General features: G+C 45.0%; 1 protein-coding gene across 1 annotated transcript in view; it reads right to left on the minus strand.

Annotated features, from left to right (window-relative positions):
- Positions 1 to 27,850, minus strand: part of LOC119400719 (nose resistant to fluoxetine protein 6) — an 84,940-nt gene that overhangs the window by 7,423 nt on the left and 49,667 nt on the right. Inside the window, exons 2-10 of the mRNA XM_037667711.2 lie at positions 20,573 to 20,814; positions 19,347 to 19,458; positions 18,502 to 18,589; positions 17,145 to 17,278; positions 14,697 to 14,867; positions 13,281 to 13,374; positions 12,871 to 12,963; positions 1,792 to 1,957; positions 872 to 951 (exon numbers count right to left, since the gene is read on the minus strand). Coding sequence (XP_037523639.1) covers positions 872 to 951; positions 1,792 to 1,957; positions 12,871 to 12,963; positions 13,281 to 13,374; positions 14,697 to 14,867; positions 17,145 to 17,278; positions 18,502 to 18,589; positions 19,347 to 19,458; positions 20,573 to 20,814 — 1,180 coding nt within the window. The remainder of the gene's footprint in view (positions 1 to 871; positions 952 to 1,791; positions 1,958 to 12,870; positions 12,964 to 13,280; positions 13,375 to 14,696; positions 14,868 to 17,144; positions 17,279 to 18,501; positions 18,590 to 19,346; positions 19,459 to 20,572; positions 20,815 to 27,850) is intronic.

A 27,850-nucleotide genomic window follows, 5' to 3' on the forward strand; every position in this document is an offset into this window, starting at 1 on the left:
ACAAAAAGGAATGGTCAATAACATGGGTGATCAATAATTAAAAAAAAAACAAAAAAAAAGGAAATACACTAAAAGGTGCGTGTCAAGTTCAAGATAAACATTGGAACTTGCTAATGTAGACGATCAAGTGCACTGAAAAATGACTAAATCGTTGGTATTTCAAGGACCTCATCGGTAAGATCGTTAAGCTTGCGAAGTTTGCGTGGGCTAAAAACGAGTTTTCGAAAATATTCTTTTTGGGAAGATATTCACTGCTCTTCATTGAGTCGAAGGGTCAAGTTTTCTGTCGCTGTACAGTTTAAATGCATTCGTTTTTACGTGTTCCTAATTTGTTGCAATAAACAAATAAAGAAAAAAGCATTAATCTGTCACAATTCCGCCTCGCTTCCAAACTCCCTAAGTGCAGGCCATCTCTAAGTGGGCTGCGGAGGATGTCTTCCGCCTTTACGTGTTGTATAAGGATAAATACGATGGATTTTTCTCCGCACTTGCTCAAGTGTTTGGATATTGGATTTCGTATAAGGGTCCCAAACTGTCACTACGTGTTGAAGGACTGGTCTTACTAATGCTTAATAGGCCAGGAGTTGTATTCCTGTCCGGTGCACTTTCCTGGCGAACCCTAGACAAGCCCCAGACATGAGTTCACTGCGCCTTCCCTGGCGGGTCTCGAGCACCAACACTGGCCCCCACTTTCTTTACTTTTTTTCGTTTTACTATCATTGCGGTATACCTCTAGCAACTAACGCAAAAAGACCTTTGCACTGCTTCAGTATTCATGGGCGCCGTTATATTGACACAGTTAGCAGCTTATTCGCGGGCAAGACTACGAAACCGTGAAACTATGTTCTTTAGCACTGCTGCATCAATTTACCTGTACATCAGCATGAATATGACGGGAGCAATGATGTAGTAGTGCATGTCGCACGAAAGGTACCATCCGTGAGGCAGGCACTGTAATTAGACCAAAACAAGTATGCACGTCAGCTTGTAGGTCGCAACGTTATGTGTTCAACTGACAGATTCAGAAGAGGAAATGTATTTTATTGTTAGCTCGTGCATATACACAAGATATGTCTGCCTACATTAAACGGCACGGCTAAGGTGGCTAGAATAGCACAGCTGCACACGTGTGAGAACTGAGAACGGCAAGAAATGATTCTGTAGTATACATTTAAATAAGTTTTCTGCTGTAAAAAAAAAAAAAAAAATGGCCGCGTATGTGCGTGCTATGCTGCAAATGTCGAAAGATGATAGTCTTCTGCCGGCCGTTTCTGCACCGTTTCAGCGCAGCCTAAGAAACACCACCATTTTTAACGCAGCCTAAGAAACACTAGGGTCTTTAGAATTACGTATCTATGTATTTTCTAGTAAAGAAACACACCACCCAATACTTACGTATTGATGATGCGCTTCAGATATGCGTAATATTTGCTTTTTGATCGACAATGTTCACTAGTATAAACGCTGCCACCAGTTCAAGATGGCTAGGCGTTCAGTGCTTAAACTTTGGCCGGGCGGCTGAATCGTGTGACAGACAGACAGACAGACCAAAATTTCTGCGTTTAAGTTCCCCAAGAAATATCGTCTTTAAAACAAACTTTCTGTGTAGGCTTTGTTTTTCACTTACTTCTTAGAACGTACTCAACCATCTAAAGTCCGTACAAGTGATGGGATGGGTAGTTTAGGAAGAATACTCGCAGTGGTTAGTGGTTTAGAACTGTAGAAATTAGTTCTTAATTATTAAATCACCTTGTACAAAAGAGAGATAGAGACGATGGCCTGAAATCTTACCATGTCCTCTCTGTGGTACCAAGAGCCGATGTAGAGGATATTCGTCCACCATCTCTTCTCACAAGCTTTTGCAAATGGCTGCAGGGTTTCGTTCCAGACTGGTCCGCTCCCGGTTAGTGGTAGCAAAATCATCAGAAGAGACACTAGTATGAACGCCGGCGTTAACCTAAGCGCGGGAAAAAAATTTCATGGCAATATATAATGTCCAATCTTACAACAACAACAACAACAACAACAACAACAACAAAGACGACGACGACGACGCAGTGATGGGTTCTGAGCTGACACAAACACGCAGGAAATTGAGAAAGGTTAACCAGTAAAAAAAAAAAAAAAAGAAGGCATTAACCCTTCGCGAACGAAATGGGACGCGGGGAAAGGAAAAATTCCAGCGGTAGGACAGAAACCGATGCATAGAACTCTGTGGTGGTACACGTGACTGTCACCGTCTATCTCGCAGGTATATAGCAGGCTGCAGGAAGCGTGTAACTACTCGGAGTAATTCATATGGATGATATCGATGCCTTAAGGTTATCACCAACGTATCAACAATGTCCGGCACGGTTTTCCTTGGCCAGCCGCTTACAGTCAGATTTTTTTTTTCTATTTTAACATTTTTAGTTCATTTTTTCGCGCCTCTCTCCTTCCCCACGCAGGGTAGAAAGTCAGCGACTTGTATACGCCGGCTGAATTCTCTGCCTTTCAATGAAGAGTTCTCTCTCTCGCTTACACTTCTTTGAACGTAGGATGTTTTAGTGAATTGAAAGCTGAGTCGGCAGTGCAGAAATCTTATAAAAAGAAACGAAAGCTGTACAACAGGCTCAGGATTAAAGTGGACGGATGCAGCAATTTGCGTGTCGAGTCGGTGACCTTTCATGTCTGACTTATTCAAATATTCGAGACTGCCTTCGAATCAATTTCTGCTACGTGTGGACTCGTTTTCTCCTTAGTGTCTTTCTTTCTTTTTCTTTCGCAATGCACGCCAAGTCACGCGTGGCTGTGCAGCCTTCGTGTTCGCTTCCATCGACTTCTTTATGGCGGCCAAGGTGACGGCTCCGCCAAGCGTATGAATCGAGTTACACCACGGCCGCTCACTTACACGCACCACGAGCGTTGTTTAAGCAAGCCGCTGCTCGGAACCAAGCGTGGCACTCTCTCCGCTTTCGTCCTCTAACTTCTATAATTTGCATCACAATTTGGCTTGACATTGGTGGAATTTTCCCTCGGAAACTGTGCAATAAGCGCAAAATCGTAGAGCTGTACCTTTGCTAGGCTAAGAATCAATAAGTATGAAAAAGTACATACAAAACAAGGACTCAAGGTATAACGCCATCGAATCAAGCTTTATTGAAGACAACACTAATTTTACATTGAGCAGAAGTACAACTGATTGCTCACGTTGTCCTCACAGTTATTTGTTTTTTTTTCTCTCGCATTGTTAAGGACATGCAAAATTCTCAAGCTTCCTGTCGTCGTATTTGCATATTAAATATTGGAAATAACTTTGTGGAACCACAGCTTTTACAGAATACATCGCAGTGTGCTATACACATAAGTGAACAGATTTCTCTCGTCGGTACACAAAGGGAGTCGTAGAAGACTGAAGGGTATGCTGTGGGGCGATGGTATTGAAGTAGTAATAGATACAAGGAGCGAGTATACAGTACGCACTAAATGGACGCGTCTTCGCGATGCGTTTCAAAGCTTAGTGAGTTGTTCTCTCGCGTAGTTGTGCCAAAGGAATTGGAGTTCCTGAGGGGGAGGATTTTCGAGCTCAGGAACAGTATACTATTTTGCGAGTGCAGTGTTTCCACAGAAACTGGAGGAATAAATAAGACAGCTCTCCAGTGAATACCTGAAGCACTGCACATATATATATATATATATATATATGGGTCATTCCATGCCAAGTGTCCCAGACGTGGCGCTCGCACATCGCAGATTTTACTCATAAAATTTGTACCTTTTTCCTGTGCCACAGAGATTATTGTGGCAAAACATTTTTGCTCGAAAAAATTTTGATGATCATGGCGCCCCTTCGAAGTTCGCTTGTATTTGTTAAACTGTGCCTTACAGAAAAATGTGTATAAAATCTATTTTTTTTTGTGTTGAGCTTCGAAGCCACGCTTGCGCCATCGCAGAGGTTCTGTTTAGTTGTCCTATTCAATAATTCCGAAATTTTTGTGTTTCACTACCATCTACGTATTTTCAAAAACTACGAAAATCTTCAAAGTTCGTGATTTTTTCTTGAGCTATCTGGCACTCTCCCTAACCAATGTTAATAATAGTATGATTTTCAGAAAAGTGTATTTTAGTACAAAAATGTTTAAGGGTAAAATAGATTTCAAATCTTCCCGAAAAAAAAAAATTGTGAAATTAGAGAAAATATACGATTCGTCGCATGTTTGACCGTATTTTTCATACTAATACGGTCCAAGTAAAAATCCTCGTCATGCGGCGTTTGATAGTAGACTACATGTTAAGTAATGAAGAAAGTCTAATCAAATCATTTTTTTTGTTTTAAGGAAGAAAATAATTTTTTAATTTGACCCTCCGAACGCGTCCTGCATTTATTTTTGTTTTCGCTTCGCCGCAAAGCACATGGTCGCCCTTGCAGCTGACACTCGTCACAGGCTGCGGCAAGATAGTGAGATGTATGTCAATGGCTCGTGAGTGGTCGGAAGTCTTGTGGCGTTGATGTCAGGGCGACGAGTAATGAATTTGCGTTAAATTGTGCGCTTGCTTGGCGGGCCCAATGGGAAGTATGGACGCCCGAGAGCAGCCTATGGCGTCGTTGGCACAATGTGCTAGAGGGCCGTCTGCCCAACACGTATACCAAGACAAACAAGTGTATACAATGTGCATTATTTTTTCAGTATGCGTATGCTAGTTGTGCAGATGAGGTTCACATGTGCATCCACGCATTGTGAGAAATGGAGGATGAGCATGCAGTGAAACATAGGTGTTAATAGCCCTAACGGTCGTATCTAGTTTCTAGGCAGTGTCTGGTTTCTATATATGTGTTATAGCGAGAGAAATTGATGGGCACGAATATTACCAGGCTGGCGCAACTGCATGCGTGATTCTACATAACTTTTGTTAGTTTATATACGTTGTGCTTCTTTCTTTGTGGCACGTCTACCTGAGTGAATTACCTCGTTTATCAGACGCAGCCTCTGCGTTCACATACATTGTTGTCAAAATTAGGCATGTATTGCTTTTAATGAGAAGCATTCTTTGCCAAATACTCGTACTCCTGGACATAGAATTAACGATATAGGCTATCCACCTATCCGGCCTCCGACGTTTCCTCCGCAACGTGTTACGAGACAGCGCAAGATGTCTGTGTGAGGCGAGAAACTGCATTGTGAGCAGGCATGTGTACGACGGCAACGACAGCACAATGACGACGATGATGACGACGTAATGAAGCAAGTTCACTGCTACGGCAATGTCGGTGGCGTCACACGGCGGCATGCCGACGGTGCGAAGACGACAGCGGCATGACGACGTCAAGACAACAACGATGATAAGGGTGGCGAAGCAGAATGAAGATTCAACAACGATGTCAAAAACTCGGTTTACAACGACGGCTGCAAAAGACGACTACGATAGCATGAATATGCACTCTAAGAATGACCTGTGACTCTTTTCCGTGAGTCCAGACTTGCTAAACTTTCGTTAAAGATACACGTTAACTCTCTTCTAAAGATCATTATTCTCTCTTCGGAGGGTCGTCGGAGGCGCGACTCTCCATAGGAGATCCCCGCAAGGGGCCCCCATAAGGTTTCCCCTTGTGGAGGCCCACAGGGTCTCTTAGGCATTCGCCTAAGACGAATCGAATTGGCGAAAGCCATCTTCTTCTTCGTTTTCTTCTCAGTCGATGTATTGATCCTCCCCTGTCCTCCTCTGAAAGCCTTCTGCACCTAACGTAGTCTTGTGCTGCCTCCAGGATCGGAGGCATAGCAAGCTTTTTGCACCTCCCCTGGTTTTGCACTGCCTCCATGATCGGCCCACCTTTGACCGAGCGACGATGTCGTGTGATAACGTAATCATGTGACGTCACGTTATGTGACGTCATCAGGGGATGATGATTTTTGCATCACTCGTGTTTGCATGAATCGCCGACGCCGCCGACGGTCAATTTTCACGTTTGACGAGGCATCTAAGGCTTTCGCCTTAGAAGAGTAGCAGGTAATTTTTTTTTTTCTTAGAGTGTAGGGCTTGACGATTGCGATAGCGTGACGAAGACGATGCCATGACTAGCACGACAACTGCCTTTTGACGTGCCAGGGAAAGAACAGGAGAGAAAGGAAAGGCAGGGGGGTTAACCAGTCTAGAAGGGCCCGCATGCTACCCTACACTGGGGATAGGGATGGGGGAGCTTTAGAGATAGAGAAAGAGAGAGAGAGAGAAGGAGAGCACGCACGCACAAAGTCACACACTTTACAGTCATGATAACGCCGTTGGTCTATGACCACCGATGCAAGTCTGATAGAAGTTGAGCACTGCCCTCGTCGCCTTCACCCGCGATGGCCTCCCAGGACGACATTCCAGAATGGTTTCTGCCTTCATCGGTCTGGGATCTATGCGAGCAAAAGCGACTGCGAATGATTTTCTCTGCGCATTGTAGCGAGGACAGTCGCAGAAGATATGCTGTAGTGTCTCCTCGCTACCACAGTTGCCACAAAACGGGTTGTCAGCCATTTCGTTTCGAAAGGAGAATGACTTCGTGAAAGCCACTCTTAGCAGTAAACGGCAAAACCGAGTGGCATCATTTCGGCGTAGTCCAGTAGGTGTCTGAAGACGTGAAGTGGTGGGGCGTTGGTGGTGGTGCTGCATTCCAAGTTGGTGAAGTGATTTCTTGTGCGGCCACTCGAAGTTGGCTAGCAGCATCGGTCCTTGATAGGGGTATTGTCTCGAGCCTGTCGCCTTGAAGAGCTGATCGAGCAGCATTGTCGGCGTGCTCATTGCCTACCACGCCGCAGTGACTTGGCAGCCACTGAAATGTCACGCGGTGTCGTCCTATCTCTAACGAAGTATGGGGAAGATACCTAACCTCGAACACCAACTGCTCGTATGGTCCGTGCCGCAGGGCTGATAGCAAAGATTGCAGGGCTGCCTTCGAATCGCTGAAAATTGACCATCGTTTAGGCTGTTCGCGGTTGACCACTGTTATGACTGGCAGTCGGTGGCGAAGTGCTGACCATGAGAATCGGCGGACGAGGCGTTCTCACACTACTAGAACACCTGCATCCTTCCTGGAAACGAAATTCCTGGGACGGCGAGTGACCAACAATGGGCAGAATCTCGGCCTCAAAGTCTGGGACGGCAAAGCCGGAGACAATGGACCACCTTGGCTTGGCTTGGTACGCTGCCGAAGCCACCTGACGGGTATGTTTGGACGGGAGTCTCCGCAAACCTTTTTCTGCCTTCGGGGAAGAACTGCAGAAGCAAGCACGTTCTGCCTTCGGGGAAAGAACTGCAGGAGCAAGCACGAGGAACCTGTTGTCCTGCTTCCCCCACCTGCGTGCCGTCAACCGCCGGACCCTTGCTGCTTCAAGTGTGCAACGACCCCCCAGCGACAGTGAAATGGACTGTGTCATGGTGGGAGGTGTCGTGTGTGTGATTGGTGGTCATCAAGAAGGAGGAGCCAAACTGAGGGGTTAAAACGACGGTGCTGAGTGAGAAATGGGGCTCTGAGCCCTCGGTAACAGGCTCATCCAATTCGCTCGTCGCTGAACTCTGTCCTTGTCACGATATAAATTGAGTGTACGAAAAGTGTCAGTAAACTTGTTATTGTTTTCCCATCTTGCTAGCATCAGTTCCTCAACCCGGAGACTCGACTACGCTACCAAACGGAGTCCGGGTACGACGCTGCCCTATCGTAGCAACAGCATGGTTGCCGAGAAGGGACGGATCCAAATACCCAGGCACGACACTACACAAAGTGCAGCGCGAATAGCGGCAAGTTCTGCTGCCGTCGATGTCCTTGAGTGGTCTTTCTTGAAACTGACGGTAATAGCTTTCGCTGGGACGACCACTGCTCCGGACGAACACTGGAGGGTAGTTGATCCATCAGTATAAACATGTACGTGATTAGCGTACTTCTCGTGCAAAAGAATCGGAGATATAGCTGTTTCAGCACTGGTGATGAGAGCTCAGGTTTTTTGCTGATTCCCGTTACGCTGAGGTGCACTTCAGGTCGAATGAAGCACCAATGAGCTATCGCTGTTTTAGATGCGGGGCTGAAGCCTGACTGAAGCTGGGCGGAATGGTTTGTGATCGTTGGACAATACAAGGCCCGTGGTCTTCCTCAAGGCAATGTTGCAAGGTGGTGGCAATGGGCCCGGGAAAAATGCCTGATATGAGCTCTCAAGGCTTCCACCGCTATCTGCGTTTGCATAAGTTGGTCCCACGCGATGGAAACAGTCACTGCAGTTGACGCGCATTTTGGCAAGCCAAGGCAAACTCTGAGAGCCTGAGCTTGTACAGCCTGCAGAGTGCGAATATTTGTCTTGCGTGTATTAGTCAGTGCGGGCAGGCTATATCTAAAAAAAAAACCCCGAGAAACAGGGATCTATACAGTTCCAGCATTGCGCCTACCGACATCCCCCAGGTTTTTGCACGGAAGGAACTTGAACCAGGCACGTAGCCAGGATTTTTTTCGGGGGGGGGGGGGGGGGGGCCCAAGGCCTAATTGTTCGAAAGACAATCTTTCTATGGCAAAAACAAAAAAAAAGTTGCCTGGGAATATAGAGGGCTGGAAAAATTTCAGGGGGGGGGGGGCCGGGCCCCCCGGGCCCCCCCTTGCCTACGTGCCTGACTTGAACAGCTGGGAGATTGCTGTCAAGCGCTGTTTTATGTAAGACACATGCGGGCTCCAACGAAGGTCTCTATCTATGATTCTACCCAGAAATTTGTGGGTTCGGGCATATGAAATGGTCTGCCCTTCAATAGAAATGGCATAGTGCGTCATTGGTTTACGTGTCAAGGCCATTAACGCACGTTTTTCCGGGGATATCTTAGGGCCTTGCTTCCCGAAATAGCTCGCTGTCAAACTTGCAGCTTTTTGAAGCCTTGCTCGTATCTGGAGGCGTGTGACGGCTGATGTCCGACACACATGTTGTCTGCGTATGTAGATATCTCGATCGTACATGGCAGGTATTCGGCAAGTTTAATGAATGCGAGATTTAATAGAGTGGAACTTAGTACTCCGCCCTGAGGAACGCCCCGGCAGGTATAGCGTCATGTGGTTGGGCCGTCGTCGCATACGATAACGTGCTACACGAGGCCATTCTCGATGCCCTTTAGGTGGTTGGCCTGGGTGGTCGAGTTTTTCGATAGATTGCTAGCTACCTGACAGCAAGATAAGGATGGGTTGGGGCTCATTCGGCAAGCATTATCAAATCATGAATGGTAATCTACCACTATCCCTCAAGAGGAAGGTATATAACAGCTGCATCTTACCGGTACTTACCTACGGAGCAGAAACCTGGAGACTTACAAAGAGGGTTCAACTTAAATTGAGGACGACGCAGCGAGCGATGGAAAGGAAAATGATAGGTGTAACCTTAAGAGACAGGAAGAGAGCAGAGTGGGTCAGGGAACAAACGGGGGTTAAGGACATCATAGTTGAAATCAAGAAGAAGAAATGGATATGGGCCGGGCACGTAGCACGTCGGCAGGATAACCGGTGGTCATTAAGGGTAACTGACTGGATTCCAAGAGATGGCAAACGCGTGAGGGGGAGACAGAAAATTAGGTGGGTAGATGAGATTAAGAAGTTTGCAGGTATTACGTGGCAGCAGAAAGCACAGGACCGGGTTGATTGGCGGAACATGGGAGAGGCCTTTGCCCTGCAGTGGGCGTAGACAGGCTGATGATGATGATGATGATGATGACAGCAAGATCATTTTACGTGCCAAAACCACGATATGATTATGAGGCACGCCGTAGCGGAAGGCTCCGGATATTTCGTCCATCTGGGATTCTTTATCGTGCACCTAAGTTTAAGTACACGGGCATCTAGCCTTTCGCCTCCATCGAAATGCGACCGCCGCAGCCAGGATTGAACCTGCGACTTTTGTGTCAGCAGCCGAGCACCGCAACCACTGTACGACCGCGGCGGCTGTCGACTACTGCCTGTCGACAACGGTGACTTATATGGTGTAATGGCTACGACGCAGTAACGACGATGTGGGGCGAAGACCTCCATATGATGAAGACGTCAACGGAACGGAGACAATAACGCCGACGACGACGACGGAGGCGGGGAAGTGACGTCAATGACAAGACTATGGTGCGATGATGGCGACGGGACGAAGACAAGATGATGAGGACGACAGCGACATGGCAACAATGGAGACAGTGTGACGATACGAACGACAACAGCAAGAATATACAGCATGCAGGACGAATATCATAACTAGTATATGCAGTTTGAAACATACGTAGCGCACGCATCGTCATTAAAGTTGTTTTGCGTAACACCGACTTCGGCGGTGCTTGAGATATGTTCTTTTTTTTTTTTTGCCGATGTGGTAGTAGTCTTGCAGAAGTTGATAATCGGTTGTTTTGTCTCGGTAAGTTAACCAGAAGATGCAAAAAGAAAGCGCGAACTATACGCACAGTTGCCGTTCCAAGTGCCTGAGTGTGTGACGTATACCGTCTGAATCTAACTTGTCTAGAACGGCCAGTCGTTTTTCGCAAATAATATGCAGAGACCGACGCCATAATAATACCAAACATAGTCAAACCGTATTCTATAGGTCCTTGTGCTATACTTCAAGCATGAACGGGAGCTTGTAGCTAACTCGACCTACAGAAGCAGCCAACGGCGCCAGCGTCCACAGCCACATGCTGAGGCGTCTCTAGACAAGTGGGATTCAGACCGTATGTTGACTGCATCGCTGCCGCATAGCAGCAGGCTCAAAACACTGCAGAATTGGGCCTAACTGTCGCGTATAGTACACCTTCGAGCACATCAGCAGATAGTCCAGCAAGTTGTCGTTTTTTATCAGCAATAGCATTTCTTATTGCTATAGCATTTCGTTTTGTCAGCAATAGCGAAGCATTTCTTAGCGAACTTCTCCGACTTTGAGCGTATCTATCTATCTATCTATCTATCTATCTATCTATCTATCTATCTATCTATCTATCTATCTATCTATCTATCTATCTATCTATCTATCTATCTATCTATCTATCTATCTATCTATCTATCTATCTATCTATCTATCTATCTATCTATCTATCTATCTATCTATCTATCTATCTATCTATCTATCTATCTATCTATCTATCTATCTATCTATCTATCTATCTATCTATCTATCTATCTATCTATCTATCTATCTATCCGCCTACGACTTTGCGCTCTCTTGACCGTTTCTGTAACTGGATGTACACTAAAATTGGTGTGGCATCACGTGACTGCATGACGAACATAAATGACAGGTCATACGATGAAAATCATGACATGCATATCATGAACGGTATGATTTACATGCCATGGTCTTAGTCCTCCCGCCGCCGTTTCGTTAATTTGATGTATACTAAAATTGGTAAGGCGTGACAAGAGTGTATGAAGAACATAATTAAGTGGTCGTAACGCGTAAGTCATGACATACATGTCATGTACAGCATGATTTACAAGACACGGTGTTGGGGCGCTCGCGACCGTGTCATTAAAGGGACACTTAAGAGCAAAACGATTTTTCTCATATTAGTAAAGTACTCTTTCACGATACCAAAAATACCACGCTTGCTGCGAGAAGACGCTTAGTTAGCGAGAAAACGCGCAAAAGCAAAATGTGGGTGGCGACGCCACCTTGCAGTTTCCGCACCATTCACCGTGACGTCACATGTTTTGACGGCGCCTACTAGGGACTACGTAGTTCCTAATCGGTGAAAATGAAGTACATTGTCCTCGGAGGGGGTCATAGACTTATAACAAGTTTAGGGTAATTTTGTAGGGCCAATGGCGCCGAAATACGATAAATACGCTTTGAAATCCGTGATATCACCCGGGGAGATTTAGGCGCGAAATTTAAAAATGAAACTTTGAACTTGATTTTCTCCTCTATTAATAAACGTATGATGGCGAAATCAACGACATTAGAGTTCGCAGAGCACAATTTATCGACCTAAACCGATTCATTGATTCTCTTTAGTGTCCCTTTAAATGGATATGTGCCAAAATCGGTATGGCGTGACATTTCTGTATGATGAACATAAATGACAGGTGGTAATATCAAAATCATAAAATGCATGTCATGTACGGCATGACTTACATTCCATGCTCACGGTGCGCTATCGGCCGGTTTGCTACCTTGATATACATCAAAATTTGTATTGCGTGACGGGACTGTGTGACGAACGTAAATGACAGGTGGTAACATGACTATCATGACATGCATGTCATGTCGGGCATGATTTACATGACACTGTCTTGGTGCGCTTCCGGCCGTTTCGCTAACTGGATATATACCAAAATTGGTAAGGTATGTCATGAGTGGGCGACGAACATAAATGGCAGGTCATGCATTGTATATATGAGCCAGAATATACGTTTAATTAGCATGGTATATACCAGATTTTACATGCATGCATGCATGACAGACATGCGATATATAGTCAACTATATGTCATGACATGTATGACTTCCTTTGTCTGAAAGACAGTATAAAACAATTGTAAGTCAAGAGGAAGAGAAACCGTAGTATATAATCTAGAGAATATTTCCCTTGGAGGTGGTTTCGCTAGGTGGTGGGATCAAATTTCTTATTTTTTAATTTTTTTATTTTCTCTTTTTAATCTAAATTTCAGTACATTTTGTTCTTTTATCTAATTTACCGATTTTGGCCTGCGATACTTAGGTGGTGCATGCAGGGCATAGATATTTTTTAAATTTAAATTTCATTTATTTTTCGTCCAACTCCACTTTAACGTAATGTCTGAAAGGCAAACAAGGCGATGTATGCAGCTCTTTGCTGGCTGCTTCGCATTACATTGATTCCCACAGTGCGTGGGATCTGCCGTTTTTTTTCAACTGTTTGTCCTTTTATGTATACTCACCTCAGGTACCGATGGATAAAATAGCTGAATGGATTGAAAGAACCTTGTCGCTTTTCGAGCTTGTGCAGGCTGTTATATGCCACCAAAATTCCACTATGTTGAGAAAATAAAAGAAAGCAGAAACAAAATTAGAAATATAGAGAAGGTAAAAAATATGCGCAATTTGCTTTGATTACAGAGCATTTTCTTGCATGCAAATCTAGTTGACATTTACCGATTACAAGAGACTGATATTTTTACTTATATGTAGCATACACTTTTTGCGCGATATGATTACTTTTTATTATTTCATGAGCGCATTCTATACGCGCCAAGTGCGTACATTGTAATGTAATTGAAACTTAACCAGCGGGCAAAGAGCGCGCCCTGGTGTAGAGAGGGATTGCACTTTTCCCCTTTTCTGCACTCACGACATGGTGACGAAGGTCTCGACGGCCGGAAACACGTTGAGGACAATCTGGAAGGGGAACGACTTGCCATACTCGAGCGCTTCGAAGAGGCCACCTGAGAAAAGGACGCGCACACGAGACGAGGTTACACCCTTGCCGATATCGAGAAGCGTTTTACAGCCGCCCTTGCAAGAAGGAGCCTTGATCAACACGCAGCGACGCCCCGGCGTGCTCTACCCTTGCCGTATTTATGTGAATCGATTAAAGAAACAGAAAAGAGAGACTGATATTATTGCAGTGACGCAAACAATTGGCATGTCATTAAATGCAGTCTCCTGACGTTGGGAGAGTCGTGCTTAGAATTACTGGGTGCACAAAGCAGAGGACGAGAGAGTACACGTTTACCACCTTCTACATGGCCTGTACCCGAGGCAATACGGCTACACAACGGTGCTCCCGTGTTTAGCTTCCGCGTCGCAGCTACCTGCGGGGCTAATGATGATATGCTCTGGGGCGGAATGTACGGGAGCGGCACGTGTCCAGACGGCGGCGTTTGGAGGCCGGAAAGGCCTTCGGTGACGCGAACGTGCGTCTTGCCTAGCCCCAGAACTATATGGAGCTCCCGCGTGTCCTTAAATGCGTGCAGGCCGTAAGCGTAGAGTGAATGATTAGCGTATGTTCAGGGTCATGCGGTAGATATACCTATACGGTGAGGTCATTATTACGACCTCCTCAGCACGTACATATGCCCTCGGTCACGCGGGTGACCGAGGGCATATGTGCGGATGACGGCTGCTTCGGTGCGAGATAAAGTGGCGGATAAATGAAAAAAAAAGGTTGAACATTGTGTATTTATTGACAACTGAAAAAGGTTATAAATTTCCTGGAGACTATGCTTGGAAGACAAGAGGAAATATTTTAGGTATACTCAACGCTTGCTTTCGGAGTGTTGTTCTACATTTAACTCCTCAGCATTTCGTTAGCGTCTACGCGAGGCTATAGGCGATTGCATTTTGCAAAATATTTGTGCTCAAAGCTAATGTTGCAGCCTACCGTAACACTCGGGAGCACGAGTTTATACTTGATCTTGCTGCCTTCATGAGTGAAATGCCGTGCACGGCTTATAGCTAAAGGGAATTATGCCGCGCGACCGCAGTGCACCTCGAAGAACTCACGCCGCTGAATTTGTATACCAGCTAATCACGCTGAAGTCGGATATTGTTCGGCTCGCTAAGCATTTAGGCAAGTAATGCGCGCTTACCCCATTTCCGTAGATATTTCACACTTCTAATAACAAAAAGCTGGTGTCAGTGATTTCACAAGACTGAACGTGACACGAATATAGCGTGAACCTTTGACACCAGATCTCCCGCAGGATGTGGCGGCCAGAGTAGTGTGCGAAAGGTAAAAAAAAATGAAAAAGAAAGAAAAACTCACCTGACAGCACGTAGCTCTTGTAAAAGAACGTGTGTCCCAGTATGATCCAGGCCATTGTGATGACGCGCATGCCGTGCAATGGCTCCAGTACCCCGATGGCTGTGCGTGTGCTCAGCAGCCGCTTGCCGTTCGAGAAGGCCGAGAACGACAGAAGGACGTCCAGCGCGACATCTGCGAGAGCAGGAGGGAAGTTTCACTCGAGTAAACAGACAAACAGCTTAAAAATGGTAGCCGAAACCAGTATGAAAGTCGATACATCAAATACTTTAGCTGAGTTGATTTGCACTCTCTCTTTAACATCGGCCGTCAGGGTGATGTCAAATTACAAACTGTTAAGCATGATGACTCTCATGCGTCATACTAACACGTGAGGAACAGCAGGGCTAATCACGTGTTACTTTTATTCTGTTTATTCCTCTAAATTTTATGTATAACATTCTCTGTGCATTCTAGAGCTAAGTGCACATATTTACGCACGTCTAATCGTATGTTGTTTGTGAAATGCAACATGTTTTTTTTTTCATATTTAATTAAGCCGCGTTCTGCCAAAATTGTGCCTTAACTGTCCATTGCGAGTGATTCCTTCAACCACATTTAGCGTTGAAAGTGATGGGATGTTTCTTTCGAATGTTAACTTTCCACCATGTATTTAGGTGGCCTATTATGCTGGCTATTTAATACGCATTAGTAAAGGCCTTGCAAGCGGCTTCGGGCACTTGATCTGCATGTTTACTTGGTAGCATTCATTAAGTCCTCGTAATTTCACACCTCCACTTCTGCCAAATTTTTTAGCAATGAACTTAGCTCCTCAAAAAGGTTCCTTGAACGCTCCAGCAGCTGTTATAGTGGAAGATTGTATCTTGACGTGCACATCACACTGGATCTTCAGACATTTCAGTTTTAAGAACATATAATTCAGTAATTCTTCAAACTTATGTCTTGTGCGCTAACTGTCGGTAGCGTACCATTGCGGCCTGCTCTTGACAAAAACGGCTGAAACACCACGGCTGGCTCCACTTCTATTATTTGGGATTTTTTACGCGCCAGAGGTTCACCCACCTTACTCTATAGATCCTGCAAAACTGCAAAGATCCTTATCACCTGTCTTTCACCGTGTTCTTTTCTTTTAGGATAGCATGGTGTCTCACACATCAGCTGGAGGTTTTTGCAAGACTACGCTGTCATGTTGCTCAGTTGAAACTTTAATGAACAGGTCTGTTTCGGCGCCGTCCACTCTATACCATACCTTCAATTAGCCAGGTTTCAGCGAACATTTCATTTAAGCCGCCGTCATGATATCACCCTGAAAAAAGTTTATTTAATGTATTCACGCAAGTACGCACTACTTTAAATCATTTCTTTATTTCCTTACTCGAGACCACAATGCATCGGGCTACAATTTCTGGAGCATTTGCATCGTCGTTTGTGACCATCTTCGTAGCAGGAAAAAAAAAAATGCTCACGTTAGCTCTCCAAAATAATGATTGAATTTGTTCGGTGTGTCTAATCGCTCGTTCATCTGAAAAGACTACAAGGAATAGATGGAATGCTGTGCTAATCGTAGCATAAAATATTCCCCGTGAAAAGTTCCGTCGTCTGATTCAGCGATCCATTTCAGGTTGTGTGCTTGCAAACTCCTATTCAGGGCTACATTTACTGTGCATCGTTTTAGCTTTTGCTGACGTTCTTTTCTTCCAGGGGCATCGCCTATATATTCAGTGCTTACCACACATTAAAAATCATTTTTAAGTAGAGCTGGTCTTGTGCACTTCGTTTGTGTCTTGTATCTTTTGAGCTATCGGAAGCTATGGATCTGTACAAACTATAGCTCGATCACAGTGCTTGCTAAGTTACATTTACTGCTTGTTGACTTGCCGGCCAGTGCACCCCGGGAACTGTAATAGCTGAGGTGTGCAGTATCAATGAGGCATCGCGTTCATTAGTCTGCATTCTGCCGTATAGTAAGAGAAAGAATATTTCTGTGTTTGTCTAACTTGATCCACCGCTGAGCGTAACAGCAAGACTCCGGCTACCGCACACTCTGCCTGCGCGATTTAGCTTTCATCGCACAAGCTGTTTTCGTTTAATGGACACCACGTCATCACCCTACATGACACAATACAGGAAAGCTCACACATACCGATTTGATGGATGCATGAAGCCTGCCAAATAGCACTGAAGTTTTTTTGTTTAGCTGCCTATACATAAATAGTAGTTCACGTCTTGTAGATTCATCAGCGAATCAGTGTTCTTTAATCTCCTGTTCTGCCTTTCGTTCTTCTTCTCAATTTTTTTTGGACTTGAGTTTAGGTTCTGCGCATATTTTGTTATTGTGAAAATTTCAGCGCGTAATGTTGAATGGTGCCACGAGAATCACGCTGACCTAGCGAAATTCGCTACAGATTGTTTCGTAAGCGCGAGTCCAGCAGTAAGAGAGCAGATACTCACTATTCCTCATCTCCTTGTCCTTCTCCGAGCACTGGGATGAGGTATCGTGACTGGCCCAGCTTTGGAGCAACCTTGGTGCCACGTCTAGGAACGTACCCAGCAGCACCAGACAGAAGAAGAACGCCAAGATGCCCCTGTGCATGTCACCACACATCGCTGTCATGGAACCGCGTCGTACCAGATGCGTCACAGCAGACTATGGCAGGATAAAGCGTATAGCCGCGCAGTTGCTGGCAGGTGAGGTTCTTGCGCATGTTAACTTACTCGCCGTTTCTGATTGGTTTCACCATCATGAGCAATACAAGTCAATACTGCAGTAATGACATACTATGCGAAAACATAATGGCCGCAAGCTTGCAGCTAGTTAAATGGCCAAGTGAGCTTGCCGAGGTTTGACGCCGATGTATGAGGAGTGAATCTGTCGATTGCCTTTTATTCCAGTTTATTGTTTCAAGAATTATCGCGTACAGTTCGAAGTGGAGATTCTAAGTTTTCTGTTATATACAATTTTACGGCTCGTTGACATTGCTTATTCGTGGATAAAATGCCCATCGGTAGGACTGCGTGCACATGCGCCGCACTATGTGACGATTATTAAGACAAAACTGCACAAAAGTAATTGAACCTGGGCATGACATCGCTACCTTTTACACCTATTCGTGTGCTGAAAGTATTGATTATTTATATGTTGTTTACATATCTTAAGCGTTGACGTGCAAACTGAAAATTTTGGAGGTCTTGCGAGTAAAATTTTTGAAACCTCATGATTGTGTTTTTTTTTTTTGTTCAAGTTAAGTTACAGTAATATTGACTATTCCTTGCATGATGCCTTTATCATAATTTCTTTGGTGTCGAAAGCGGGCTTCTCCCATTTATTTCTTTAAAAAATTTTTGAAACACCACATACCAACCTCTTTTTAGCAAATGAACTGTACCTATTATATACAGCATTTATAAGTTGTTGAGTCACCGAAAGTATCGACGTGCAAGTCGTAAACTTTTTAAACACTCAAAATAAAATTTTTGTGATCGCAAAATTGTGATATGTGTCAATGATGACTCGATCCCCGTGTATCGTAAAATAAACGATATACTATTTGGCACGTTTCAGTGTGGTGGTTTTCCCTTGGAGACGAGTGTTCAGTTACTCTAGTGTAACTAAACATAATAACAATATCTGGGGTTCTACTTGCCAAAACCACGACATGATTATGAGGCATGCCCTAGTGGAGGGCCCTGGAAATTTTCTCCACCTAAATGTTCTTTAACGTATACCTAAATCTAAGTACTGTTTAGTTTCTATTATTGAATTCTCAAGATTTGGAAAGACCATCAAGTTGTCGGAAACGTGACTTACATCGCAATAAGCTGGAGCGTGGTGTACTCCGTCGGCTTTAGTTTCTCGCAAAAAGGAACTGTCACATCCAGCTGTGCCAAATCCCCAACTGAAAAACAAAAACAAGAAAATGTAGTCATTCTCTTACGAGTGGTTCTCATTTGTGACCTGATTTTTTCGCGTTCTTCTTGTTTTCATGTTGTACATTGTGATTCGCAGTATGAAGAAGATATACCTGTGACGGATTCTTGCCTTTATGAAGACTAATATAACTGATTTCCATTTTCTGTTTACGGGTTGGGCGTTGTGACGCTTTTGCATTAAAGCTGTTCGCAAGTGTAGATGCCAGCCAGTCTTGATGTTCGACATATTATTAGCGAAATTAACCGGCTGATGACAAGCAACACTTACGAGCGGAAAGATTTGCGAGTTCAGCCCCTGGTGTTTTCCATCAGATAAGCTCAGCCTATAGGCCGATATTCCCCTCAATTTTTTTTTTTTTAGCGCCCGGCCGGAGCACTCGTATGCAGTGTTCCCTGGTAGCGCCCTATTCAGGCCGCCAGACTCGGCCTAAAAGCGCCACTGACAACCTGCTGCCTTTATATTCTGTCTACACAAGAACTGACGAAGACGAAGGGAAGTCAGCAAACTCGCTGCTTTTGAACATGAACTTTCAACTCTGATAAATTGCTTTTGTGCCCAGTAAATTCTGTGCCGAGAAAAAAAAAATGTTTTTAAATACCTCGTCACGAGTGCCCAAAGAAACACTCTTACATAAGCGAAGCTTTATGAATATTGGCTTAGACTGCGCAGTAGGAAATGCAGTTTACTGCGGCGACAAGGTAATCCTGTAGTGTCATACTTACCAGCGCTTCCCAACGTCTGTATGTCCTTTTGCGTGCACGTCGAAGGCACGCACAGTGCCATCCGGATGGGTGTGAAGTAGAAGTAACCCACCGACACGTCTCCCAGAAGGTGCTGTTGAAAGAGAGGATCAACGTTTAAGGAACTTCGTCGTACATGATGTGGACACGCTGAGAGAGTTAGAGATAAATCAAAAAGATAAAACTGAGAACTTTAGAAATAGACGATCGAAAGTTAGGTGAGGAGCATATACACAGCTGTTCCTTCGGCTAACTTGCAGCTGTGCGCATGCGCGCGTTGTACGCGACGCCGCTGGTAAACCCACAATCCACTTCTCAATCACGGTCATATATATCAGATCAGAGTCAAACTTCACACGCCTACTTGACGAAGGCCTTATTGCGCTGTTACACTTGCTGCCGCATATATACCAAGGAAACACAATTATCTACACCCACAAAATACTGCTTTTTTGTTTTTCTTACAGCGATTACATAAGGCGTTTATTGTCGAGTGACTGAGCTTGCGTCAACAAAGGACAGCTTATAGTCCACGCATTGTGAAACAGGTACATTTTAATATAGTTCAGTTTTGTATATCCAGAAGTTTCATGAAATGCGAAAGCGGGGAGATTAAATGTGTGCCTCATCGGTGGTGTTGAGGCTATGTGAAAAATTGACGGGGAACGCAAGTTCTTTGGTCTGAGATGGAATGTATTCATCCAGTGTGGCCATTCCCAGTTTACTTTCTTGTTCCTTATGACTAAAAATATAATTTGATAACTGCATTGTGGCCTAGAAAAAACTTTCTCAGGGTATTCGAAAGCAGGCGGATACAAATATTGGACTTACAGAGGTCATTGCATTACACCCCCCCCCCCCTAAACTCCCCCCGCCCCCATCCTTTACCGACCACACACATCATGAGTACAACCCTTCCTTCCTTTGCATAGAGCCTTTTTATTTTGTTATATTACTTTAAATATTACTCTTCACCTCCACCAATGTGTGACGGCGATGGTAACAATGAAGATATTGAGCAAGGATGTACATTATTTACACATCATTTGCAAGCTATGCAGCGCGATACGCGGCTAACAGGGCTCTCAAACTGTTTGCGGTCATGTAGTTTCCACGAAATCACCTTCTTTGTTGCCCCTGAGGTCGTATTCTTCAGCGCCACGAAGAACTGCTTCCTAAAGATATAAAAAAGAACGCAAGGACAGTACCTTGTAGAGAGGCACCTCATCGGTGAGGTTCTTCAGGAATGTCTTGGGGCTGTAGCGGGCTGGTTTTGGCGGCAGCTTGAAACGAATGTTCAGAGCACAGTACTGGCCTTGGAAATACTCCTCAAGTTTGCCGTTGAGACGCCGGTTGATGGCTCGCACGTGTAGGCATTCGCCCATGTCTCCGAACGCGGCAAGTGAACCGTAGAAAAGTCCGTCAGGCATTTTCCCGCTGGCGTCCAGCACTGCATATTGATTCACACGCAATATTACAGACAAGCAACCCTGGGCATTTCCAAACGTAACTGCTAGAATCAGGCACAGTAGTGAAAAATTGGCGTGCTCTCGTTGGCTGCCAGCTTTGCGATGCGTTCGCTGATGCGTGCCACCCCCCCTCCCCCCCACTCTCACCCCCCCCCCCCCCTTCATGTAAGCAAAGAAATATTCCCGCGTGTTTCGGGAGCATCAGTTTGTTTTTTTTTCCATCGGCGCCATAGTGGACGCGAAAACTTCAAGATAACGTCAGAGGCGCATTCTGCATGCAAATGGCCACGCCATACACCAGCCTCGAGGCACTAAATTTTGGACAAGGTTAGAGATGCAATCACGTGTAAAAGTTAACCAGAGGGTGACGGCCGCTTGACACCAGTTATTTGAGGAAAACCTTAAACAAAACAGTGCCCAGGGATAAATGGTCCACGTGTTCTTTGAGTCTAGGCCGTTGAGCAGTCGTGTTTTTTCACGAGAATTCGAGAGATGACCGCATTTGGGATATATAAGTACGCACACAGGCAAAACGGAGATGTATGAAGACGAACGCCAACTAGAGGTTTGGAGAAAGACAAAAGAACAAAGGCAACGCAGGGAGGACAAAAACAAGCGATATTTAGGATATAGAGAATAGACTGAGAGAGAAATATAATGACGGGCGTACGCAACCCACACAGCTGCGTTCAAGTATATGGTGGTCAACTAATCACGCCGCTAGCAGCTCGTCTGCGTTGTTTGTGTGTGGCGTAAAGCCCCGGTACTGAGGTACGTCCGTGGGCTGAATCGCTAATCCGTTCCGTGATGTGAATCCCGCTTTGTACGCAGCTTATACATAACTATAGGATTGAGTAATAGGCACGGTCGACAATAACTTAGGTTCTAACACTACAAGTTGGGAAGAAATGCTTGATTCCGCTTTGTGCTGAAAATAATATTTTACCGTCGTATGTGCGTGACCGCTCCATAGTAGAAGGATATTTTCCTCGCATTTTCTCATTCTTTCTCTGCCTCTGTGTATTATAAGCGCGCGAATAGCGAAAGGTAGAGCTGAATCAAGTACGAATCCAATAGTGATGACACTGAATCGAATAGGAATACGAAGCGAATACTATTAGAATAGTTTTCGAATAGTGAGGCAAACATTTTTAAAAAGCTCTAGGATTTCACGACGTTTTAATTTAAACAAATATTCACAAACTTTAACAAAAGAACATTACGATTACTTTTATTCGATAAAAAATATCACAGTTAGGTAAACGAAGGTGAGCTCGTATACAGCAGCGATTAGAGCCTTCGAAATATTTTGTAACTGGGGGTTCAAATACAGCAGCGGCTCCAGTATTCAAATTGGTACTTTGTCATGAGCTTAAAAAACAACAACTGATACACAAAAATTAAGCACTGTTGAACACATACATACTGATAAATATGCAATGAAACATATAAACGAATTTTCACAGCATATGTCTTAGCACCAAAAGCAGGTAAACATCAGTGTTGAATTCTACAAACAAGTTACACAAGCAGAACACTTGCGTCTGTTTGCACTTCTGCACCTGAATGCAGCCGTAGTTACCACCTTCTCATGTTGATGACCAATCTCGTGATGATTACAATAGATTAACGACACTTTCGTTTCGGCGAAAGCAGGAGTTTTAAGCAAAAGCGACCTCATCCGGTGATCAGTTCAGCGTCGATTGTCCTGTAAAAGATGGGGCTGCATGATTCTCGGTAATTAAATTATTAAAGAAGAAAAATAACCTCTTGATGTTCTAATGAGTTGTTACTTAGGGGATTTCCCGTCAGTCCTGATTATTCGAAAAATATTCGATAAATATTTGTTATTTTGAATATGCTCTGCTCGATTCGTTATTTGAAATTTTTGAATATTCACGCACACATCTTCTCTTTGAGTGCCTGCGAAAATAAAGCTTCGTAAACTGAAAATCTTCGAAAGTTCCTCTTAGAAATGGACCCGACATAAGTAGTGGGCGCCTATTTTTTATAGAGCTACTGGCTGATTTCTCACCACTGTGCGATAGCTTAAAGGGCCCCTGACAGCCGATTTCTTGTTTGTGACATTTATGTTGTAATAAGTATGTCTATGTCTTGTAATCACGGAATGACACCGTAAATCCTCCAACGTGATGTCTAAATAATCCTAGCAGCGTTAATTGTGGTCATTTTTAGTGTAGGTTCAAAACGCGCGCCGAAAGAGGATAAGAAACTAGCGCCGCGCCGCGGCGGTCGCGCCTCGGGGCACGCGTGATGATGTGCGCTCAGTATTGGGTGACGTCAGCCACGCGCTTGTTGAACTGCCAGTTGGAGAACACACACACGGAGAGCTCACGCTGCCTGCCGACACGTACCGAAGAAGGAGAAGGTGGGAGAGCAAACACGCTTCGCAATATACCACAGTGCATGCACCGCGCATATTGCTGTCTGTGACGTCGACAACACTTGCTTTACCTCTGCAACGTCACAAGGGGCCTACGTCTACGTCATACTAGTGGTTATGTTGATAGGAGTTCAAAATTCAGATGAGCACTCAGGCTTACTTTAAAACCAAATTAAAATATCTTAAAGGCAACGCTCGTCACTCATAATCGGTCAGAAGTGCCCCCGCATGCAGGACTATCAAACAACACAAGCATCTCGAGTTTCCAAATTCGGTGTCAGGGGTCCTTTAAACGTGAAGAAAGACGCAACAGTATCTGTTATTGGCATCAGAACACATGTAAATGCTATGCCTATGAGTTTACCCCTTCAGTCAAAGTTCGCGAATGTCAATATCAAACCGTAGTCAATATGATATCGGAATCTCACTCTCACTCTTTCTCTCTCTCGCACGCGCACACACACACACACACACACACACACACACACACACACACACACACACACACACACACACACACACACACACACACACACACACACACACACACACACACACTGTAGTGAGCGCACACGAAGAAAAAAATGACAGGAGAAAGCAAAGACGTGATGTGATGCGGCGCAAGTGAACTTAGGTCGACTGTTCGTTTAGATGACGTGACGCTGGTATTGCGACGTAATAAAATGGGCGGAGCGATTTTGAATGGCTTCCAAATCAGCTCCGAGATATTTTTGAGAAGAGTGCAAAATTCAGTTGAAGGTACGCACGCACGCACGCACGCACGCAGAGTAATACTTACGCTAGAATTGTTCATAAAAGCGATTTCCTGCGAATCGTGATGCTAGACACACTACTAACAAAGGCGATCGATGTAAAAAGAACACTTAGGAACATAGAGCTCTGTGGCTGCCCAGTGGCGAAGGCAACTTAAGCACGAGAAGCTTTGCTGATTCGACACCAGTCGGCAGCCTAGACTATTTGGCTATTATAACTCGATCACCTTGAACCTCCGCGGCGAAACGCGTGCAAACGCCTTGGATTGTGATTGCAGCGGTGAGATGTAATACATCGACGACGTAGCCGCCATGTTTTCTTAACGAAGCTTCTGGATTCATGCTCTTTTCTTCTTTTTTTTCCATCGTAAAAACCGGTCCGCTGACCAGATCCTTATCTACAATTCTGCACGATTATTTTCTTCGCATACAACTGTTCATTTTCTTTGTTTCCTACAATATTTTCCGCGAAGTCGTAAGCCTTTCAAACGTAGTTATTGTTGACACATATTTCCTGAATTTAGATAAATGACATTTTTCCGATCAGCGTGCGGCGATAGCGTCAGTTTTCATGCACCCGTACTTAGCAACACGTCGTGCGAAAACATGCGTAGGCGTTGCGGTGGTTTTTCGCGTTGACCCGTCGCGGTTGCTTAGCAACTATGACGTACTATACTGCGGATGACGGCAGCACAACGAGGAGATTATACCAGCTTTGTACCAGCCTTGCAGGGGCGTAGCCAGAAATTTTTTTCGGGGGGGGGGGGGGGTTCAATCATACTTTATGTATGTTCGTGCGTGCGTTTGTATGTGCGCGTGTATATATACGCAAGCAAAACTGAAAAATTTCGGGGGGGGGTTACCCCCCCCCCCCCCTGGCTACGCCCCTGCAGTCTTGTGTGACTATTGCATCCCGTAGAACGGAAGTCACTCCCAATTATGGCACCTGCATACTGCAGGGTCAGCGTATGCTGTAGCGTTGCGGTGCAAGATAAAGCTTTGCACATCGTTGTCGTGTGTGCATTATCAAGCTCTTGGTAGGTGCCATCGGCGACTGTTTGCTTGAGTCTTTTGAGTTTGGAATGCAGAGCGTGTGATATTAATGGACAGACTGAAGGGCAAGCTGGCCTCACACCCAAATGCCAGTGACATTTTCCCCCTGTCACAATACTGGATGTTCGAAAGATTGGAAAGAGGTGCCTCAGTTCCTTCTGAACTTCCTTCGGGATACGGTATTAGAGCGTGAATGGCGAGCCGTGTAGGTCGACTCGGAATGGATGACGCACAACCTGTTTCTTGTGGTAAAGCGAGTGCTGTTGTATTCCGACATGAAATGCGACTGGTGTCGGACCCTACCGCATTTTATAAAGGCACTCACGCGGAGCCATTCGCAACAACTTTTGCAAGGCTAGGTCCGCCCTGCAGGAAGCTAACCTCCTGCTTCTCCTCTTATAATAGCGTGTATATGTCTTTAGTAGATGCAAAACGATAACAGTTGGCAGATTATACCTTGCCGTCAGTTCTTTGAATTAAAAGCAATATGTGGTGCTGTGTTTCCCATAGTTCTTCTAGGGGGAATAACGAATAGCCTCGCCATATCAGCGTCATTGTATGTAAGGATAAATTCATGATAATGTTTCCGAGAAACCGTCTGCTGTTGACGATACTTTCCTTGTTGGACGCACAAGGTGCATCTGGTCACCGCTCTATACCGTGGGTTAGTGTGAAGAGAAATGTATATGAAAGCCGTTTGTCTGGTTGCATAATCTGGCATATTATCTCAGCTGTAGCATGAAAAACGATATCTCGCACACATTGAGGGCAGGGACCACGATGCTTCAGATAGAGGCCATAATTATACATTAACGAGGAAGAGCGGCTGCAGACGCGTGACTGTATAAGTTCCTCCGATCATTACACATTACGCATGTTGATTAGTCTGACATTAGGAATTAACAATCCGATCTTCAGGAGGAATGCTAAAGCCACAGAGAGAAGTTTGGGTCAAAATTATGCAACGATCAATAATAGTGAAACATATCAATCTAATCATGGCTGTAGATACGACACGCAGCAGCAAGAACAGTAGTCGTTGCGTCATTTTAAAGCAAATGACGTTTTAATCGGCGCCCTTGAAGCTGAGACTGTGCTTTTCTTGTTTATTCCGTTGCAGCGCCTGCACATTGCCTAGACAGTGGCTGTAAAACAGTCAATTTTGGAGCACACCGCCGGCTGAGAGCCTGGTGTCATCGCTGAGGTTGTTCGGCATAGAGCACTGCACGGGCCCGGGCCGGGCCGGCCCGGGCCGTCCGAAGCGTTTTTCGGCGGGCCCGGGCTGGGCTCGGGCGGGAAAGTGCGGGCCCGGGCCGGGCCCGGGCTTGAAGCCGCGGGCCTGAGCCGGGCCTGGGCCGGGCCCGGGCTTGAAGCCGCGGGCCTGGGACGGGCCCGGGCGTGAGGCTGCGGGCCGGGCCGGACTCGGTAAGTCGGGCCTTCGAGCACACGCGAACGTTATGCGACTATTGCATAAGGTATACTGTGCCAAGCTAAAGTGACACGTGCAAAGAGCTGGCTCTTAGTAAAGCTTAGCAATAAAAATAGAAAAACAGTTGAAGTGCTGTGTTGGCACTGTATATTTTCACTAACGTTTCGTCTGCTGGACCAGACTTTGTCAAAGTAACAAGCATCGTGGTGGCTTTCCTTATAAACACGCCAGATCACACACACACACATTATATATATATATATATATATATATATATATATATATATATATATATATATATATATATATATATATATATATATATATATATATATATATATATATATATATATATATATATATATATATATATATATATATATATGGGATATATGGGAGGAATAAAGATTTCGGTCTTTTTTTATCATGCATGTCATCTTTCGCTTCAGCTTGTGAGGCATACGAAACTTCATTTCTGGGTCCCATTTATGAAGCCGCTTGTGCCGGTGTTCTGGTTTGTTCCAGTGCTCCAACGTGGAGTTGCGCATTACTTGATTCACCGCATTCGTCTTGGTGTGGCATTCACAAGACGCTATGCCCACTTGATCGGCTGCAGTGACACAGGTCCCGATTGTGGTCATTGTCGGATACCAGAGACACTTGAACATATATTTTGCACCTGTCCAGCGTACGCACGAGAACGACAGAAACTGTTCTCATCAATTGGGCAATTTCATAGTAGGCCATTAACCGATGAGGTTGTGTTAGGTCCTTGGCCTGACGTCAGCAGCGCAAGTGTGGTTATAGAAGCAGTCGTAGCCTTCTTACAAGCCACTGGACTGGATGCACGTCTTTAGATTTGCCCCAGCGTCACGAACTATATTCTCATCTCCCTACCTTACCATCGTCATTCATCACTCTTTCGCTCCCCTGTCCCCCCTCCCCAGTGTAGAGTAGCAGGCCAGAGCAAACTACAGTATAGCTCAGGCCGACCTCTCTGCCTTTCTGTAAATAAAGTCTCTCTCCCTCTCTCTCGGTCTTTTATTCTAAGTTGACACATACGGTACATTTCATTTATATTCCTTGGTATTACGTGCCAAAACCACGATATGATTACGAAGCACGCCGTAGTGGCACCGGATTAATTTCGACCACCTTGAGTTCTCTAACGTGCACCTAAAGATAAGTATATAGACGGGTGATCTTGCATTTCGCCCCCATCAAATTGCGGCCGCCGTGGCTGCGGGAAGCGCACCCGCGTCCTAGGACTTAACAGCGAAACAGATTAACCGCTGAGCTACCACCGCAGGCAAAGCAACATTTCGATGCATGTACACACCGGATTTTCCGTCCGATCG

This window comes from Rhipicephalus sanguineus, chromosome 1 (assembly GCF_013339695.2).
Source record: "Rhipicephalus sanguineus isolate Rsan-2018 chromosome 1, BIME_Rsan_1.4, whole genome shotgun sequence".
Lineage (NCBI taxonomy): Eukaryota > Metazoa > Arthropoda > Arachnida > Ixodida > Ixodidae > Rhipicephalus > Rhipicephalus sanguineus.